Source organism: Bos indicus x Bos taurus, chromosome 8 (assembly GCF_003369695.1).
Source record: "Bos indicus x Bos taurus breed Angus x Brahman F1 hybrid chromosome 8, Bos_hybrid_MaternalHap_v2.0, whole genome shotgun sequence".
In the NCBI taxonomy this organism is placed as follows: domain Eukaryota; kingdom Metazoa; phylum Chordata; class Mammalia; order Artiodactyla; family Bovidae; genus Bos; species Bos indicus x Bos taurus.
In genome coordinates, this window is record NC_040083.1 from 22,994,748 (window position 1) to 23,016,394 (window position 21,647).

At 41.7% G+C, this 21,647-nt stretch overlaps 1 protein-coding gene and 1 pseudogene across 1 annotated transcript; one reads left to right on the forward strand and one right to left on the reverse strand.

The window, feature by feature from the left end:
* The first annotated feature begins 982 nt into the window (after window positions 1-982).
* On the forward strand, window positions 983-2,184 carry LOC113896992 (interferon beta-1-like). Its single transcript, XM_027549144.1, has one exon. The coding sequence runs from the start codon at window positions 1,593-1,595 to the stop codon at window positions 2,151-2,153; it is 561 nt and encodes a 186-aa protein (XP_027404945.1). The 5' UTR covers window positions 983-1,592; the 3' UTR covers window positions 2,154-2,184.
* Window positions 2,185-18,334: 16,150 nt separating this feature from the next.
* LOC113897929 overlaps window positions 18,335-21,647 on the reverse strand; it is a 5,556-nt pseudogene continuing 2,243 nt past the window's right edge.

Sequence of the window (21,647 nt, forward strand, 5' to 3'; positions counted from 1 at the left end):
AGATCTCTGGGGAATTCCCAGATCTCCTTCGTTTTTTTACCTAATGTTGTTTTTCTGTTCTGGGATGTCATTTAGGATGCCCCATTACCTTTAATTGCCATGTCTTCTTAGGCACCTCTGGCTATGACAGTTTCTCAGTAGTAGACATTTTATGTTATTGTCAATGGTATCATTTTTAAATGTCGTTTTCCAACTTTAAGCTCATATAAAACGAAGTGGTTGATTTTTAATATTGATCTTGTTTTCCTACTGCTCCCTCCATCTTGAGCTGTGTTGGTCACCATGGAGCCGACAACCCCATGTGGCCAACTGAGCGCTTGCCTAGTCCAGCCTGAGCTGTACTGTGACTAACAGCATGCACTGTATTTTGAAGGCACTATGAAAAAGAAAAATGTAACTATCTCATTGCTAGTTTTGTATTGTTTTATGTTGAAATGATAACATTTAGATATATTGTTAAAGAAAATATACTGTTCAAATTAACTTTTTTCTTTTTACTCTTTTGATGTGGCCTTCAGAAAAATTTAAATTGCACATTCATATAAAAAGAAGTGGTCTTTTAATTTCCTAGCTGCAGTCACCATCTGCACTGGTTTGGCAGCCCTAGCAAATAAAGTCTGTCACTGTTTCCATTGTTTCCCCATCTATTTACCATGAAGTGATAATGAGTTTGAACAAACTCCGGGAGGTACTGAAGGACAGGGAAGCCTGGCATTCTGCCTTCCATGGGGTCGCAAAAAGTCGGACCTGACCTAGCAACTGAAAAACAACAACAAGGTTGATAAAGTTATGTGATGTCTTGCTCCTTATGGCTAAGGCCTCCAAAAAAATTCAGAACAACTTAGTTCAACGGCATTCTATTTTGTTTTCTATATACATTATTTTTTCTTTTACTTAAATATATTTATTTTTAGTTGAATGATAATTGCTTTACAATATTGTGTTGGTTTCTGCCATATATCAACATGAATCAGCCATAGGTATACGTATATCCCCTCCCTCTGGAACCTCCCTGCCGCCACCCCGGCCTCTAGGAACATCACTCTATTTTAGATAGAAAAAAATAGGTATCTTTTTGAAAATCACAAACTGCAAGTATTATTGTTTGGTAATAGCAGATTTCTGAATTAAACCTAATTCTTATGAAAAAGAAAAGTCTTACAAACAAGGCCCCCTCTCCCCAAATCTCATAATATGAAAAGAAAAAAAGAACAATCTTTTCAAAATGAAAGAATCCTGTAATAATCTAGTTATTTGGCTTATATTTTTCTTTAAGATTCAGCAATTCATTTAAATTTTAAAAAACATTAGATATTCTCGGTTTCTATATCTTTTTTCCCCATGGTATATATACATTAAAATAGCAAGGAGCTTAAAGAAAAGAGTTTTATAGGCAACTAATAATTTAAATGACATGGGGAAAATGAAAGGGAGAACTGAAAGTGGGAAATTCCTCTCAAATAGAAAGAATGGAGGGCCATGCTGTATAAGTAGCCCACACTCAAGGACGAAGGACATTCACTCTGCAAACCCTTGAAGACTCAGCTTCAGCACCTACTAGCAGAACAGGTAGCCCTGTGCCTGATTTCATCATGACCTACCGGTGCCTCCTCCAGATGGTTCTCCTGCTGTGTTTCTCCACCACAGCTCTTTCCAGGAGCTACAGCTTGCTTCGATTCCAACAAAGTCAGAGCCTTAAAGAGTGTCAGAAACTCCTGGGGCAGTTACCTTCAACTCCTCAACATTGCCTCGAGGCCAGGATGGACTTCCAGATGCCTGAGGAGATGAAGCAAGCACAGCAGTTCCAGAAGGAAGATGCCATATTGGTCATGTATGAGATGCTCCAGCACATCTTCGGCATTCTCACCAGAGACTTCTCCAGCACTGGCTGGTCTGAGACCATCATCGAGGACCTCCTTGAGGAACTCTATGGGCAGATGAATCGTCTGCAGCCAATCCAGAAGGAAATAATGCAGAAGCAAAACACCACAGCGGGAGACACGATCGTTCCCCACCTAGGGAAATATTACTTCAACCTCATGCAGTACCTGGAGTCCAAGGAGTACGACAGGTGTGCCTGGACAGTCGTGCAAGTGCAAATACTCACGAACTTTTCTTTCCTGATGAGACTAACAGGTTACGTCCGTGACTGAACATCTCCCACCTGTGGCTCTGGGAAGGGACAATGTGACTTTGAGGTGAGACTCTTCAGCCAGCAGAGGCTCTTAAAGTAACTGACAATGGAATGCACTGGATTTCAATGGACAGTTAAAGACTAAGCTATTTTAAATTGACTTATGCATTATTTATTTATTTAAACTTTTATATGAGAAATAAATTATTTATGAAACAAAAGTCAACGTGGCAGTTTCAATCTCAACTTGATTTATGTGACAACACATATTAAAAATTGCAGAGCACCTTGGAGACATTCATTGCAGAACAAGCCTGCAGAGTAGTAGAGTTTCTGGCCCTGCCTTTGAGGCATTTAAAATACAAGGAAGCTGTGTGGAATGTCCAAGTTATACGCATGCTCTCCATGTACCCATTCAGTCTACCTGCGCTTGTCTTGTTCACTTCTTTAAATGTACCAGATAGCTCATGCCAGAGGGCCCCTCTATATGATGTGGGGGTTATTTCCTCTCTCTTTTTTCCTTCATTTTGGGGAAAATGTAGACCACGTTACATTTGAGAGTCTTACAAAGTAAGCCTTCTTTATGCCAATAAAATTTGGGCAAATGCCACTTAATTTATAAAATTCTTACTCAAGTAAATGAAAAATTCAGACCTTCTAAATGTTCTCAGTTGCTTGTACACTCCAGCGCTTATTTCCAACAACATAGTCCTGACAAAGAGGTTTCAGGAACATGAGTCGAATTACTTAAGACTGTCTTTGGGGGTCATTAGAAATTGTAAAAAACGCTAAGTCACTCAATTAAAAATAAGTGAAAGGTCATCTTGAAAATATTAAGTTTACATCCATGAAAGATAGAAAAGTAAAATGATATTAAATACTTGTTTTAGTACACAGAAAATATAGTTTAAATAAAGTTTAATAAAATGCTACTGTTATATACAAAATATATTTTAATATTCTATGCTTAGTATTTACAATACTTTCTATAAATTTATTATAAAATTGGAAACGTGAGATATTTCATTTAAAATAAGTATATAATTCAATATAAAATTCGAAAAAAGAAAGTGCTGTGTGCTTTTTAAAATATTCCTAGTTTTCAGCTATTCAACACTTACTCCCCCCACTTCAAGGCCGAATCCTTGAAAGACCCTGAAAATTCCAGAGCATTCCAGGGGCGCACAGTTCTTTGCTCCCTGACCCAGGTGGTGGCCGCGTTCCGTCTCACCCCCAGAAAGTCCCCCAAACCGTCCCATGGTTCTTTGTCCCCTGGCCACCGCTGAGTTCTCCTCTGTCTGCAACGCACTCCCAGGGTCCCCTAGCCAGTCTCGTCGCCTTGGCTGTTTCTCACGTTGTCCAAAATGGCTCCAAGCCTGTAGTCTCACTGACTCCACCTGGCTCCGCTTTGTGCTCAAGGTCCTCCCACCGTCCCATCTCTCACAGTCTCACCCCCAACGCCGGGTTTTCTTGGTCCACACCGCGGTGCCACCACCCCAAGACGATTGTCTCATCACCTATGCGCGCTTTCACTCTGTCCGCAAAGCCGTCCCATCAACTCGAAGCCAAAAGCCTCAGCTCTGCCACCGTGTTTCATTTTGTGCCCAACGCCTTACCGTCTTGCCACAGCGAATAGTCTCGTCGCCACTTCCAGGTTCCCCTGTGTGGATCACACCCATCCATCGTCCGGCAGTCTCATCCCTTCGCCGGGTTTAACTTTGTCGCAAAGCTGTCCAATCGTCCCACCACCAGTAGTTTTTCGCCACCGTCACGTTTCACTGTGTCCGCAACGCGGACTCAGCGTCTCAAAGCCAAGCACGTTCCCAGTATGAGAAACGCCCTCCTATCACCCCATAGCCAATAGTCTCCTCGCTTCCGCTGTGCTTCACTTTGAGCACCAAGCCCGCCCACCGTCCGACAGCGAATAATCTTAGCCACCGCGGCATCTAGAGTGAGCGCAACACCGCCCCCAGTGCCCCACAGCCTCTGGTCTCGTGGCGACATCGGCTTTCACTGTGTCCGCAACACTTTGCAACCGTCTTAACCGCACCAGCCTCACCCACCCGCCACCCCCGCCGGATTTCACGTGGTGCAGGACTCTGTCCCAGCGTCCTCTCGCCAATATTATCGCCTGCGCTGTTTTACACTTGCCTCAAGCCCTCCAACTTCTCAGCGCCTCATCTCTCTCAGAAACCCCGCCTTGGGGGTTCTTTTCTTCAAACATGGCCAGTTCGGGTTGACGTGTGGAAAGAAAGCCCACTACTCAGGCGATCTTTCCGAACATGGCAATATTCTGGCTCCCTACTGAGGACAGCGGAAACCAGCCCTTTTCCATCAAAGGGCTAATGATATGCGCACCCTTGAATCAGTGCTCCTATAAAAAGCTCTGTGGAAACTGCGTTCTGTCTCTCCAGCACCACCACGAGAGTCATCTGCTAACTCTCAAGACTGCGATTCGAAAGCAAAAACGATGGAACCACAGTGTGTGCGCTCTCGCGATCGCCAGGAGAAACAGGCTGTCTGCGGTTCCATCTCAGCGCTCTTTGCTCTTCGTTTCGCGGTGCTCGCGCGCCCCCTCCGGCCATCTGCAGAATCACTGACATTCTCTATGGCCCACATCCACTTGCTGGTGGAAGGAGTGATACTCTGCTGCATCCCTGCTTGCTCTCTTCGCTGGACTGGGATCCACTGCCAGAAAGACAAGGAAATCTTCAAACACTTGAAATAGATGCAAAGGATCCGCCACCAGTCGCGCCTAAAGGACAAAGTCGACTTCAGATTTCCTTGGAAAAGAGAGATGATCACTCCAATGCAGACGACTCAGGGCCCCAGCAACCACTATCTGATGCTCCAGCAGAGCTTCCAATTCTTCACCACGGAGGACAGCCGTGCTACTCTGTAGCCCGGATCAGAGTCTGAAACAACTGGAGCAGATGCAAGGAGACATTCTGTGCTGTTCTCATTGGAACTTGGTGCCCGGGAGTATTTTCATGACACCCATCTCTACCTCAGGCAGCTGGAATACAGCCACTTTGCCTGAGACGCTGTCACAGTGGAAATTAAAAGTGCTTTTCCCTCATGTAAGAATCCTCAAAGAAATGGCAACAATGAAAGTGTTTATATTTGTAACTCTCGCTAATGAATTCCATTTTGTTTCTTCCTGTTGTAAAGCAATTGCAGCCCATATTTCCTCAGGCACTGAAAACTGAAATGAAAATCATGATTTTTCAGAAACAGATGTGGACCACAAAAGAGAATGTCTTTTCTTCTGTAAAGATCTTTTGATCATCCTTTAAAAGATCTCTTGATGTCTGTGGGACTAGTATTTTCTATACTCAGAGTTCAGAGTTTCTTTCTCATGGACAGGTCTTCAGGATCCTCTGTTCTTAAAAATCTTTCTCAGTTAATTCTAGGTGCTATGGAGATAAAGAATAAACTGTGTGGATTTTCCTCATAATAGAAACTTATCTTTTCTTCCTGAAGAGCACCTTCTGGATCAGGTGAGTCTTCTGGTTTGCTCACATTCAAAGGGTGATTCGGGGACATGGGTACCTTCTGTTTTGTGGCTTTTTCCATCATCAATATGTGACTCCAAGTTTGTCTGTGGTACTTGGATCTAGTAGACTCGGCAGTAAAGGGATGAAGTCTGGTGGCTCACAGGGGATGTTTCCAAGCGCCAGGACTACACAGGGTGAGAGCACTTCCTCTCACGTTCCATGGCCTGGATTTATCCTCATGGGAATCTCATTGCAAGCAAGTTGGGAAACTATTGGGTGATGAATGGATGAAAAGATAAGTTCAGGTTGCTGACTTTGAAAAATGCACAACATGATAGTTGAAAGTTAAGTGTCTGGGGGGCAAAATGAGGACTGCAGCCCAGGAGACAGCACCTCAGATAGCTCTGAGAAGCTGTTCCAAAGACACACAGAGGGATACATGTGATTTTGGTGAAGGGGCAATACATGTAATCATGTGCCTATTTTTTTGTGGAAGTTTTCTGCCAGTGTCATGAAGGTTTCCTGGAGTCACAAGAAGCAGTCATCACCATGAAGGATTTCCATGCTTTTCTAGATATGAGGAGATAGAAGAACAATTGAGTTCTTAAAATGGGCTCCTGAAAATCGCTAACCTTCTGAAGATTTGTTATGTCAGTTTTCGCTGCACACAGCATGCCTCACTTCTGCTTTCCACCTTAGATTCCTTTCCAGGGGTGTTAAAAATCAGCAGCTGCAAGAACACGTGATTGAATCTTTGTAGGTAGATGGCAAGTGCCAATGGCACGTGCTAGTTTGTACTTGACAGGGCATGAGACCATGTTCACGTTTGCACTATTTGTTCAAATGAAGTTCTGATGGGGGTCGAGGGGAATAAGTACTGTTGTTGCTTCCACACACTTCCTTAAAATACAATCTGACCCAAATGCTTTTTCTCGAAGTTCAGCTTTGGGGAGAACGACAAGAATGCCAGTCATAGTTCACAGTATCATCCGCTGTTTGAAAGAAATATTCAAGCTGATCCCCAAAGTCATTGCCTACAGGAAAATATCCACAGTGTAGACACATTACGGGCTGTTTCCTTACTACCTGAGGGAGACAAGAAAAGAAGAATCAGGCAGTTCCTTGCAACTACTTGAGGATGACTGAAGAAAACGTGATGAGTGAGTCTTCCATTTGGGTCCAGGCCCAAGAGCCTCATCCTGATCTTCTAAATATTGGAAATGGAAAGTTGAAGACAGTCTTCCTAAAAATGAGCTTCAAAAAATATCTCACATATGCTGTGTGCAGAGTACAAAAACAAAACAAAACAAATTTTTGTGTCCACAAAGAGTTAAGAGATAAAATTAATTGCAATTGATGAAACACTTTATAAAATATTTGACACATTACTATGCTTAGCCTATTAATACCACTACCAGTCACCTAATTAGTCTTGCTGTTATCCTCCTGATGAGGTAACATTTATGGTGCAGGAGAATAAATAATAGAGGATAAGATAGCAATTCAAGTAAACATTTGCTGTTCACCCTTTTATGTTAAAGTAGCAAGACACATGTATATACTTATTTAATATATATTGTACAAGTGTGTGTATTTATATATGTGTATGTATTTTTGTTCAGTCCCTTAGTTATATCCGACTGTCTGTGACCCCATGAACTGTAGCATGCCAGGCTTCCCTGTCCTTCACTATCTCCCAAGTTTGCTCAAACTCATGTCCATTGAGTCAGTGATGCCAAGCAACCAACTCATCCTCTGTCACCCCCTTCTCCTCCTGCCCTCAATCTTCCACAGCATCAGGGTCATTTTCAAAGGGTCGGTTTCTTAGCAGGTGGCCAAAGCATTAGAGCTGCAGCTTCAGCACCCGTGCTTTCAATGCATATTCAGGGTTGATCTCTTTTAGGATTGACTGGTTTGATGTCCTTGCAGTCCAAGAGACTCTCAAGAATCTTCTTCAGTACCACAGTTCAAAAATATGAATTCTTCGGCACTCAGCTTTCTTTTTGGTCCAAATGACATCCATACATGACTACTGGAAAAACCATAACTTTGACTACGTGGACGTTTGTTGGCAACATGGTATCTCTGCTTTTTAACACACTGTCTATATTTCTCATAAAATTTCTTCCAAGGAGAAAGAGTCTTTTAATTTTGTGGCTGCATTCACCGTCCGTAGTAATTTTGGACCCCAAGAAAATAAAATCTGATAGTGTTGCCACTTTTTCCCCATCTATTTGCCATGAAGTGAAGGGACTGTATGCCATGATCCTCATTTTTTGAATGTGGATACAACTATATATGTATAGGTATTTTTTGGGGGGGTCTGATTTAGCTGTACCTCAAACTGGTTCTCTAGAAACGTGGTTAATTTAGGTCAGGGAAACCATAGATGTTATAGAGATTCTGTTTTACATGATAGCTGAAGATTTTCAAAATTTGAATTTTTGAAATTGCTATTATGGTGGAAAATTTATGTACTGCGATTGGCATATTCATTCCAAAAAATCCTCTCTGTTTTGTTTTCCATGCGTGCAATCTGAATTGTGATACACAGAATGAAATATTCTAAATACAAAAGAAATGTTTCAACAATTAGAACATTTAAATAGAATTTGTGACTACAACAGTTCCATGTGAAATCTTGATGCTTTTCTAAGTTAAAATTAATGAAACTCTATGTGAACTTACAATTTAACAGATGAGATGGCACTAGTGGTAAAGAATCTGCCTGCCACTGCAGGAGACAGGCGATGTGGGTTCCATCCCTAGGGTGGGAAGATCCCCTCTATAAGGAAATGACAACCCACTCCAGTATTCTTGTCAGAGGACCCTGGCAGGCTACTGTTCACCGGGACACAAAGAGTCAGAAGAGACTGATGGACCAAACAACAACAACCATGCAGGAAAGTATAAAACTAGAGAAACACAAAGGAAAGTTTGTGTGTGATTTTCGATGTTATCATGGTTCACATAAGAAAACAATATACCTCCTGGAGTTCGCAAGTTATCACTAGAAGTCCCAATGCTGGAATGTTTCTACATTTAGTTAAAATATAATAATGAAAATGATTCAGTGTCTTATATGTGTTCAGTTCAGTTCAGTCGCTCACTCGTGTCCGACTACAGTTCACTCGCTCAGTCGTCTCTGACTCTATACAAACCCATGAACTGCCGCACACCAGGCCTCGCTGTCCATCACCAAATCCGGCGGAGTTCACTAAAATCACCTCCATCAAGTCAGTGATGCCATCCAGCCGTCTCATCCTATGTTGTCCCCTTCTCCTCCTGCCCCCAATCCATCCTGCCTCAAGGTCTTTTCCAATGAGTCAACACTTCGAATGAGGTGGCCAAAGTACTGGAGTTTCAGCGTTAGCATCATTCCCTCCAAAGGACTCCCAGGGCTGATCTCCTTCAGAATGGACTGGTTGGATCTCCCTGCAGTCCAGGGGACTCTCGGGAGTCTTCTCCAACACCACAGTTCAAAAGCATCAATTCTTTGGCGCTCAGCTTCCTTCACAATCCTACTCTCACATCCATAATGACCAATGGAAAAACCATAGCCTTGACTAGACGGACCTTTGTTGACAAAGTAATGTGTCTGCTTTGGAATATGCTATCTAGGCTGGTCATAACTTTTCTTCCAAGGAGTAAGCGTCTTTTAATTTCATGGTTGCAATCACCATCTGCAGTGATTTTGGAGCCCCCAAAATTTAAGTCTGACACTGTTTCCACTGTTTCCCCATCTGTTTGCCATGAAGTGATGGGACCAGATGCCATGATCTTCATTTTCTGAATGTTGAGCTCAAAGCCAACTTTTTCACTCTCCTCTTTTACTTTCATCAAGAGGGTTTTTAGCTCCTCCTCACTTTCTGTCATAAGGGTGGTGTCATCTGCATATCTGAGGTTACTGATATTTCTCCTGGCAATCTTGATTCCAGCTTGTGCTTTTTCCAGCCCAGCGTTTCTCATATGTGTAATACAATTCAAAAAATTTATAATCCTCCTTGGAAACCATGTTAGATCTGAAATACTATCAAGACCATGAGAAAAGTACCTTACCTTATTTTTTAAATTGTACATATTTGTAGCTCATCAAAAACAAATATATGAGTCAAGTATGTTTCATCAAGAAAAATAATAAAACAATAGAAAAATATGTAATTCACTTTATGAATGTGAAAAAATGGATAGGTTTAATGTATGAAATTCATACTTTGGAAAAAATGATATGGTCATAAAGTGTCCATGGCTAAGGATATAAAAATAGAGGGAAAATGGCTAATGCATGTAATAATGAAAATCCATTTTTTCCCATTATTGAAAAAGAAGATGAATACGTGCGTCTAGGAACATACATTTCACATTACTAGAATCACTAGTGTGAATGCGAATTGTTTTTTCTTTACTTCTGTATTTGCTACTTTATGTTTAAATTGGCAGGACAGCTCACTGTTCTTTGATTTCTAATTTCCTGCCTTCTTCCCAGCTGGAGTTCAGAGGAAACCAATATAGCCAATCTCTAAACTCAATATGCCAGGAAATTTGGAAAACTCAGCAGTGGCCACGGGACTGGAAAAGCTCAGTTTTCATTCCAGTCCCTAAGAAAGGCAATGCCAAAAATGCTCAAACTACCGCACAATTGCATTCATCTTACACACTAGCAAAGGAATGCTCAAAATTCTCGAAGCCAGGCGTCAACAATACATGAACTGTGAACTTCCAGATGTTCGAGCTGGTTTTAGAAAAGACAGAGGAACCAGAGAATAAATTGCCAACATCCGCTGGATCATCGAAAAAGCAAGAGAGTTCCAGAAAAACATCTATTTCTGCTTTATTGACTATGCCAAAGCCTTTGACTATGTGGACCACAATAAACTGTGGAAACTTCTGAAAGAGATGGGAATCCCAGACCACCTGACTGCCTCTTGAGAAATCTGTATGGAGGTCAGGAAGCAACAGTTAGAACTGGACATGGAACAACAGACAGGTTCCAAATAGGAAAAGGAGTACGGGAAGGCTGTATATTTTCACCCTGCTTATTTAACTTATATATAGAGTACATTATGAGAAACACTGGGCCAGATGAAGCACAAGCTGGAATCAAGATTGCCAGGAGAAATATCAATAACCACAGATATGCAGATAACACCACCCTTAAGGCAGAAAGTGAAGAACAAAAGAATCTCTTGAGAACATGAAAAAGGAAAGAGTCGGCTTAAACCTCAACTTTCAGAAAACTAAGATCATGGCATCCAGTCTCATCACTTCATGGCACATAGTGGAGAAACAGTGGAAACTATGGCAGACTTTATTTTCTGGGGCTCCAGAACCACTGCAGATGGTGCCTGCAGACATGGAATAAAAAGCTTACTCCTTGAAAGAAAAGTTATGACCAACCTAGACAGCATATTAAAAAGTAGAGACATACTTTGCCAACAATGGTCCATCTAGTCAAAGCTATGGTTTTTCCAGTAGTCATGTATGAATGTGAGAGTTGGACTATAAAGAAAGCTGAGCGCTGAAGAACTGATGTGCTTGAACTGTGGTGTTGGAGAAGATTCTTGAGAGTCCCTTGGACTGCAAGGAGATGAAACCAATCCATCCTAAAGGAAATCAGTTGAATGTTCATTGGAAGGACTGACATTGAAGCTGAAATGCGAATACTTTGGCCACTTGATTCGAAGAGTTGACTAATTTGAAAAGACCTTGATGCTGGGAAAGATTTATGGAGGGAGGAGAAGGGGACGACAGAAGATGAGATGGTTGGATGGCATCACCAACTCAATGGACATGAGTTTGCGTAAACTCCGGGAGTTGGTGATGGACAGGGAAGCCTGGCATGCTGCAGTCCATGGGATCGCAAAGAGCAGGATAAGACTGAGCTGAGCCACTGAACTGAACTGAACTGAAGCCAGTATTTGACTACAGCCCATAGATGGAAGTGTAACTCCAGTTCCTGTTTGTTCATGAATGCATCACTCACTAGTGAACCAAGACTACAAGGCTGAGGACCTAGAACACAGAGATGGAGGTTGCCTCAGCTCTTCATTCTCTCAGTACTGTAGCTTGCTCCTTGCTCTAGTCCAACCCTGGATAACGGATCCCTGAAGAAAGGCCATCAAAGACTTCCAGGGACAGATGGAGAGCCTGGTGTGATGAAGTAACCCCTGCCGCTTAAACTCTCCTCTCAGACCTCACCTGGGTCACCTGCTTTCTTGGTTAAGGCTTGCGGGGTAGTTTTATGAGAGAGTCTGTGTGGCACTGAACATAGATTTCCCCGTGGTTTCCTTAGTTGTACATGTACCTGGATGCAGTCTCTATAGACGTGTTGAAGAACAGGTCAGGAGACCTGATGTCTAATGATGGCAAGAGCATCATCATCATTCAAAAAGATTTTGACTCGCAGGATGAGAACTGCCTTCAGAGCAAGTTTACAAGCTAGATAGGAAGATGAAACTCATTGCTATATTCTCATATGCTTCACCTTAAAGTGAGAATTGTTTCATTCAAATTGATTAGGGCCTTAGTAACCACAGGACTCCAGAAATTGCCAATCATCATATTTGGAATACATGGCACTCATTTTGCAAACTGCATCCACTTTCCATCATTCTAACAGCATTCAAACTTAATGTGTTTTCATTTTCTTAAGTAAACAATGTGTTTTCCTTTAACTTTTAGACATTCCCCTGGGTTTACACTTGACCATAGCTTCACATGCATCTCTAGTCCTATCAAGTCTCTTGTGAGCATTTGCTGTGTTGATGAAAAGCAACAGTGCTAGTAAGAACTACAAGTGAGTAGTCACATGAGTGGAAGGTACTTTAAAGAGTTTGTTATTATTTTGGCTGTGCCACGTGGTTTAAGAGGCATTAGTTTCCTGACTGGGGATCGAACCCAGGCCCACAGCAGTGAAAACTTTGAGTCCTAACCACTGACGGCCAAGGAAGTCTCAAATTACTTTAAATTTTGCAGTATTCGTTCTTTAGTTTTTCATTCAAGGATTCAGAGAAAGTCTAAATTGCTTTAACATTACATATTTACTAAAATAAATGACTGTTGGAGAACTGAATGGAGTATGACAAGAGTCAAAACCCATGTAAAAGTCATGTTAAAAGTAAAGCATAAATCCAACACATTTGAGACACAAAATGATAAAGGTTAAAATAATAAAAAATTCATAGAATCTGCTTATACATTAAAGATGCTATCGATTGATTTAATACACAAACTCCATTATTACTTGGAAGAGGAAGAAAAACCTAAAATCAAATAATCAGATCAGATCAGATCAGTCGCTCAGTCGTGTCCGACTCTTTGCGACCCCATGAATCGCAGCACGCCAGGCCTCCCTGTCCATCACCAACTCCCGGAGTTCACTCAGACTCACGTCCATCAAGTCAGTGATGCCATCCAGCCATCTCATCCTCTGTCTTCCTCTTCTCCTCATGCCCCCAAGCCCTCCCAGCATCAGAGCCTTTTCCAATGAGTCAACTCTTCACATGAGGTGGCCAAAGTACTGGAGTTTCAGCTTTAGCATCATTCCTTCCAAAGAAATCCCAGGGCTCATCTCCTTCAGAATGGACTGGTTGGATCTCCCTGCAGTCCAAGGGACTCTCAAGAGTCTTCTCCAACACTACAGTTCAAAAGCATCAATTCTTCGGTGCTCAGCCTTCTTCACAGTCCAACTCTCACATCCATACATGACCACAGGAAAAACCATAGCCTTGACTAGACAAACCTTTGTTGGCATAGTAATGTCTCTGCTTTGGAATTTGCTATCTAGGTGGTCATATCTTTCCTTCCAAGGAGTAAGCGTCTTTTAATTTCATGGCTGCAGTCACCATCTGTAGTGATCTTGGAGCCCAGAAAAATAAAGTCTGACACTATTTCCACTGTTTCCCCATCTATTTCCCATGAAGTGATGGGACCAGATGCCATGATCTTCCTTTTCTGAATGTTGAGCTTTAAGGCAACTTCTTCAGTCTCCACTTTCAGTTTCATAAAGAGGCTTTTTAGTTCCTCTTCACTTTCTGCCATAAGGGTGATGTTGGCTGCATATCTGAGGTTATTGTTATTTCTCCCGGCAATCTTTATTCCAGCTTTTGTTTCTTCCAGTCCAGCATTTCTCATGAATGTACTCTGCATATAAGTTAAATAAAGAGGGTGACAATATACACCCTTGACATACTCCTTTTCCTATTTGGAACCAGTCTGTTGTTCCATGTCCAGTTCTAACTGTTGCTTCCTGACCTGCATACAAATTTCTCAAGAGGCAGATCAGGTGGTCTGGGATTCCCATCTTTTTCAGAATTTTCCAAGTTTATTGTTATCCACACAGTCAAAGGCTTTGGCATAGTCAATAAAGCAGAAATAGATGTTTTTCTGGAACTCTCTTGCTTTTTCCATGATCCAGCAGATGTTGGCAATTTGGTCTCTGGTTCCTCTGCCTTTTCTAAAACCAGCTTGAACATCAGAAAGTTCACGGTTCACATATTGCTAAAGCCTGGCTTGGAGAATTTTGAGCATTACTTTACTAGCATGTGAGATGAATGCAATTGTGCGGTAGTTTGAGCATTCTTTGGCATTGCCTTTGTTTGGGATTGGAATGAAAACTGAGCTTTTCCAGTCCTGTGGCCACGGCTGAGTTTTCCAAATTTGCTGGCATATCGAGTGCAGCACTTTCACAGCATCATCTTTCAGGATTTGGAATAGCTCAACTGGAATTCCATCACCTCCCCTAGCTTTGTTCGTAGTGATGCTTTCTAAGGCCTACATGACTTCACATTCCAGGATGTCTGGCTCTAGGTCAGTGATCACACCATCGTGATTATCTGGGTCGTGAAGATCTTTTTTGTACAGTTCTTCTGTGTATTCTTGCCATCTCTTCTTAATATCTTCTGCTTCTATTAGGTCCATACCATTTCTGTCCTTTATTGAGCTCATCTTTGCATGAAATGTTCCTTTGGTATCTCTGATTTTCTTGAAGAGATCCCTAGTCTTTCCCATTCTGTTGTTTTCCTCTATTTCTTTGCATTGATCACTGAAGAAGGCTTTCTAATCTCCTCTTGCTGTTCTTTGGAACTCTGCACACAGATGTTTATATCTTTCCTTTTCTCCTTTGCTTTTTCGCTTCTCTTCTTTTCACAGCTATTTGTAAGGCCTCCCCAGACAGGCTTTTTGCTTTTTTGCATTTCTTTTCTATGGGAATGGTCTTGATCCCTGTCTCCTGTACAATGTCACGAACCTCATTCCATAGTTCATCAGGCACTCTATCTATCAGATCTAGGCTCTTAAATCTATTTCTCACTTCCACTATATAATCAAAAGGGATTTGATTTAGGTCATACCTGAATGGTCTAGTGGTTTTCCCTACTTTCTTCAATTTATGTCTGAATTTGGCAATAATACTAAATACTTAATACCAAACAGGGGCAACACAGAAGGCGGCCAATACACAGCCCGAAAATACAATGTAGGAAATAATTAGAGGTGGCAATGTTAACATCAATGAGATCTTTGTCATTCATATCAATATTCATACACTTGAGAATTCCAGAAACAATCACGTGAGAAAAAATTATTCTTCGTGAGAAAGAAGTTCAATATACATAGGGAACACATTGAATCTATAATTAAATTTTAACAATGCTTGAGCTAAATTTCAAATAGTATAAAACAATGAGTAAAAAATATAACATTATATAGCAATGTGAACAGAAACACTGGAGCACTGAAGTTTTACCTCAATGCTGTGCTTGGGAGCCTAGTTGCTTCAGTCGTGTCTGACTCTCTGTGACTCTGTGGACCATAGGGTGCCAGGCTCTTCTGTCCATGGGATTCTCCAGGCAAGAATACTGGAGTGGGTTGCCATGCCCTCCTCCAGGGGATCTTCCTGACCCAGGCATCAAACTGGTGTCTCCTCTTGTCTCCTGAATTGGCAGGCAGGTTCTCTACCATTAGCTCCACCTGGGAAGCCCAGTAGAATGCTGCTGCTGCTGCTAAGTCGCTTCAGTCGCGTCCAACTCTGTGCGACCCCATAGACGGCAGCCCACCAGGCTCCCCTGTCCCTGGGATTCTCTAGGCAAGAACACTGGAGTGGGTTGCCATTTCCTTCTCCAATGCATGAAAGGGAAAAGGGAAAGTGACATGACTCTTACTGACCCCATGGACTGCAGCCTACTAGACTCCTCTGTCCATGGGATTTTCTAGGCAAGAGTACTGGAGTGGGGTGCCAGTACCTTCTCCACAGTACAATGCTACTAGTCTGTAAAACACCATATATAAAGTAGTAAAGAGAAGACTGGAAACTATCATTTAGAGGAGGAAATTAGCAATTAACACTCTTGAGCCCTTAACCTACAATAGGAAATATAACTTGTTTTGAATATCTATAAACCATCCATGAAAATTATCATACATTAGACTTCACAGAAAATATCCATAATTCCTCCAGGGGAAGAATATTTTTTTTAAGTTGTGTGCCCAGATCACAATGCCCGCAATTAATTTTAATATTATTTAAAGCATCATTTAAAGATGTAACATCATCCTGATAAATTATGTCAGGTCAAAATTAAACCATAGAATTAGAAATTTTGTAAGTAATGGAAATTAAATCACTACGTGTCAAATTTTCAGAAGCAAAGATACACACTGAGATGAATTCATATCCTGGAGACATGAATAGAAAATAGATTGGCCTCATTCATTAAAGTCAACAAGAATATTCATATAACATTAATAGAAATAGTATAAGAAAGTATCTGTCAAATGCGCACTTCTGAGTGACCATGATTTGACTGTCATTCTGTGGAGTAAAGCTTGCTCTTCTCAAGAGAGTGGTAGTCTAGCTCATAACTCACATAATCATCATCCAAGTGCTTCTCCTCAGAACAATCACCAGGCATGCAGCAGGCGTGCCTGTCACACAACATGTTAAAAAAGACTACAACGGAGAATATTTTTAAATGTGTACTCCAAAGTTAAGATTTCATAAATTTCCTCATCTTGCTGTTTCACGAAGGATCTTCTTATGTGAAACTGTCCTTTTTCCAACTTCAAGTATATGATACGTAAAAGCATGACAATGACTAGGCACTGAGGTGCCCCTGCTCAGATCCACACTGCAGCTCTGTAGTCTTGCCCAGCGCTGTATTTGCACCACCAACAGAAGTTGTTACTGTGGTGGAAAAGACAGATAAGATCTTGATATAGGGAATTATTTTTCCTCATGAATCCCTGTAGAGTGTCCTGGGGATCTGCAGGGGCCCACAGACCACACTTGAGAACTGCTGGTTTCATGAATTTCCCTGCATCTGCTTTGGTCCGAGTGGCTCTGTAGCTTTAAATTCGCAAGTAATTTCCTTGGTTCTTAAGATAAAATCTAACACCATTCAAAAGTCTATCTCTGGGCCCTTTTCCATATATCCAGGGTCATGCCATGATAGCCCCTACATGCATGTGTACAGTCTACCGACTTCGGTCTTGTTCACGTCTCTAAAAGTACCAGAACCATTCTTGTGCAGGGACACTCTATATGCTATGCTTTGTTTTGTATTATTAGTTTTTTTTTTTTTTATTCTGGGAAATTTTGCTCTTCATGAGTTACTTAACAAATTCATACTCATTCTTCAAGTTCTCATACTTCGGATTACTCCCTGGGGAGACTGCTGCTGCTGCTGCTGCTGCTAAGTCATTTAAAGGTGGTCTAAATGAGCTTCCCAGGATACTCACTGCCATCAACATCTGATACTTCTGTGTAGCCCAGGGCCCAAATGTAAATACCTAATTATCTTATAACTACTTCTTTCATGGCAATGTCCTTGCTCCAGTGTGACCTCTGTAAGGTCAGGGCCTCTGAGTCTCATACTGAAGACTCTCCACAAGGCCAGCAAATAAAGGAACCACACTGCACAACATCTTTCTATATTTAGTTTTACAGCATTAGGCCTCTGGGAAAAAGATTCAAAGGAAGAGAAGAAACATGTCTTCAAATACATTTCATGAGTAAATAAAAGTTACGTTTGTATTAAAGAAAATTCTATATTCTTATGGAATAAATTGGAGAAGGAAATGGGCAACCCACTCCAGTATTCTTGCCTCAAGAATCCTGTGGACAGAGGAGCCTGGGGGACTGCTGTCCCATAGGATCGCATAGAGTCGGACACGAACTGAATGACTTACATGAATAGCACGCGTGCATGTAATAAACATAACATAAATGCAAGTACCACTAAAGTAAATAAATTAATATAAATAAATGAGTTCAGTAGTTCAGTTCAGTCACTCAGTCGTGACCGACTCTTTGCAATCCCATGAATCGCAGCATGCCAGGCCTCCCTGTCCATCACCAACTCCCGAAGTTCACTCAGACTCACGTCCATCGAGTCAGTGATGCCATCCAGCCATCTCATCCTCTGTCGGTCCCCTTCTCCAATAAATTGAGGTACATTCATAGAAAAACATGTTATTCCATAACATTCAGCACCACAGGGCATCAGATATATTTCCTCTAATTCTAAAAGCAGATGCGATATTGATATTCTCAATATTAATGCCAATATCAAATGTCACTCAAACTATTTCATAGCTAAGGCAGAAATCAGAGTTTTGGAAATGACTGAAAATGAAAGTCTGAGCTAGGACACGAGTCACTGAGAATCAGGTTCCTTCTTACTTCCTGAGTTTTCTTAGGAACCAGTTAACACAGAAAGCGCCTCATGATTTCCACTCTGACAGTTTCCCAGCCCCAGTCACTGTGTTCGTTCTCTTTCAGGTAGACATGGATGCCCTGGAAGTACCTCTTCACGGCCAGTGTGGGGCCCGTCCTTCCCAGGGCAGAGTCTTCCTCTTCCATCACCTGCCCCAGGCAGGCGTCAAGGTCGTCCAGCTGATGATGGAGTCCAGTGTGGAGATGCTCCAGGAGGGTTGTGTCCCAGGCAGCAGAGGAGCACTCTGTGTGGAAGAGGTTGAAGCTCTGCTGGAACATCTCGTGGAGCACAGAGAAGGCCTGGGCCTCTGGAGCTGGCTGCCACTCACCTGCTCCAGAGGGAATCTGAAGTCTTTCCTGTAGCCCAGACAGGAAAGAGAGAGATTGTGTTTATTTGATGCAAATGTGAAGGTCTCCTGCTTTTCCAAGTCAAGGCTCTGAGGCAGTTCATGGATTCAGAGGAAGAGATGGGGTTGGAGACAAGCATCATCAGTATCATCATTGAGGAGATAAAGAACCATTGGTCAATTCCTCAAGGAAGCATTCCAATTGAGATGAGCGGTTGTGAGCTTTGTTTCATCTTCATTTCATGTAAGGATCTTCTGTTGTGTGCCTCTTAAATATTAAGTCCAAAATGTTCATATTCTGAGTTTACCCAGATACATGTACTACCTCATTTTGGGCTTGCCTTTCACTTCAACAGCCTGGAAATCAGTCATGAGTTTCTGCTCTTCTGTATCCTTACATTGAAGTAAAATGTATTCATTAAAAACGTAGATGTTCTAATTCCATGGAATGCTTATTATGTCAGTAACTTGGAACTAATGATATATTAAGAGGTATTGGATCTTTCTTCCTGATGCTAAGATCAACTTTTAAGGAAACTTTGTTAGACTTCTTTTTCAAACTTCTTTTGCTGCTTCTGCATATTCCTCTTGAAAGACTTGATCAGATGTGAAAAATATCTGAGCTTTATATGCATGGATCTCACCTTATTCTCCTCAGCAGAACTTTTAATTTGTCAATTTTGGTTGTATTTACTCTCCATAATTGAGGAAATTACTAAACATTTATTATGTGCCAATCCAAATGCTGAGCTTGTTACAGAGTCCAAGTTGCTCTGCTTGCAGCAGGGCAAATCAATGAATCCAAGACGAGGTGTTGGGAGCAGGAAAGGACTTTATTCGGGAACTGGCTGACTGAGAAGAGGAAAGGCTAGTGCCTCAAAATAACCGTCTTGTGGGGGTCCTGGGTGTCAGACTCTTTTATGAATCAGACATGGGAGGAGGTGAGGAAACAAAGTAAAGGACGTTTAATTCCTGAAAATATCTCCCAGAACAGCCAGCAAGCCTCAGGTAGGCGGATGTGTTAGTTGTACTTCCTGATAGTCATTTCATGGGTGGTGTGAAATGGAATATCTCATGTCATGTCAACAAACAAAGATGTCATATCGATCTGTGATTCTGGCCTTCCCAAATGTGAATTTCTGGGACAAAAACAATTGAAGTCACAGAAGCAGATCCAGTGTAAATTCAAAATTAACCCTTCCTGGTTACAAACTAAGCCTATAACCAAGATGATGAATCCTCCAAAGTCACTCTCATGAAAGTAAAGTGTAACCACCACTCCTGTCCAAGTGTTCAAGTGGTTAGAATGTCCCTTTTTTATCCCAGGCCATTGTCCTTGCCATGTCCAAGCAACCCACTTTTTTATTAGCTCCTTTTATACGGTTTTCATATTGCTACCTCTTCTTTGACATTTGTAATTCAGTTTGTAAAAGCTGTGCTAATGCTCCTACAATCTTTTCGATTTCCACTTTGAGGTTTATGGCAAAAACAGGAACAGAAATGTAAATGAATAGAACAGTAATGTATTTCCTCAGCGATTTTTCAAGAGATAAAAACTTTCCACTCATTGAACATTCCTAGAAAGTAAAAGTAAGCAGTGAATGAAGACGTAACCCACAAAGGTAAAGTAAATGATGTAATGAATAAACTGTAGTGACTTCTCTGTCCAAATGACAAATGTCACTTAACTACACAAACAGGGATGAAGAGCTCTACAGTGTGACAGATTTCAGAATAGCTTATGTGAAATAGTTTAGCTGCAGACAGAGCCAGGGGAGGGTAGCAGGCTCTTAGGCACAGTGTTACCTAAAAGGATAGTGGACGGCTTTGCTAACTCCCAGTGTCTACTTATTATCTTTATTTGTCTGTTTACATTTCTCACTCTTCGTGGATGTTAATGGATTCTGAGGATGTAAACCTATTAACTTACCCTGAAAAGAGACAGGGGTACAGACTGGACGGTCATTTTATTCATGTGTGAGGGGTCAGCTATGAGCTGGAAGCTACTAGATGTAGTGTTTGGACAGCACATCATGTTCACGCAAAGAGATGAGATTAGATGTTATAATGTGACCAGTAAGCTGAGCATTAAGGGAAGGGAAGCAGGTCATCTCAGGGAAATTCTATCCCGTTTCCATAGTTGGATGTGTGAATTTCTGCCTCGTGGGAACAGTTAACAGATACCGAAATCTTATGTGTCCAAGCATTGTCAGAAGTACGTTATGTCCTACAATCTTCAGAAAAATCCAGAGAAACTTATATGATCATCAGTTCCATATAAGAGGAGACAACCGTAGTGCCGAAGGTCACACAGGCAGTGCAGGCTGCAGCTGTGACATCAACCCAGGAGTCTTGCCCCCATGTCCACTGTCTCATGCACCGGACCGAGCTGTCTGCTCTGACAATGTGCTTCCTATTTTAGAGGAAGACTTAGTAAGGTCTTCCTTTCCAGTTCCTATTCATCATTGTCACAAAAGTGCCATTCGCTCATTCCAGGGACATGACGTCAGTAGATGACAGCTGAGTACACAGTTCCCTTTGCACCTGATAAGTTCCAATCCTATATTTCAAGTGGTGTTTTGTTGAGATCTACAGAGGAGCCTGGCCAATTATGGCAACTACACAACAACTCTGAGAGTCTCTGTTTCTACCTGAGATAATATTTTGAGAAATTATCCAGAAAGTTAAAAAATCCATTTAGATTTACTCTTACTATCTTTGTTTTCAGAAGATTATCATTTTCTGAAACAGTCTTCAAATTCTGCTACTGCTGCTGCTACTACTGCACGCTTCAGTCGTGTCCGACTCTGTGCGACCCATAGACGGCAGCCCACCAGGCTCCCCGTCCCTGGGATCTCAGGCAAGAACACTGGAGTGGGTTGCCATTTCCTTGTCCAATGCATGAAAGTGAAAAGTGAAAGTGAAGTCGCTCAGTCGTGTCCGACTCTTAGAGACGC

What these genes read in the sequence shown, in the direction of transcription:
- LOC113896992 (XM_027549144.1), top strand. Translation starts at nt 1,593, where the DNA reads ATGACCTACCGGTGCCTCCTCCAGATGGTTCTCCTGCTGTGTTTCTCC.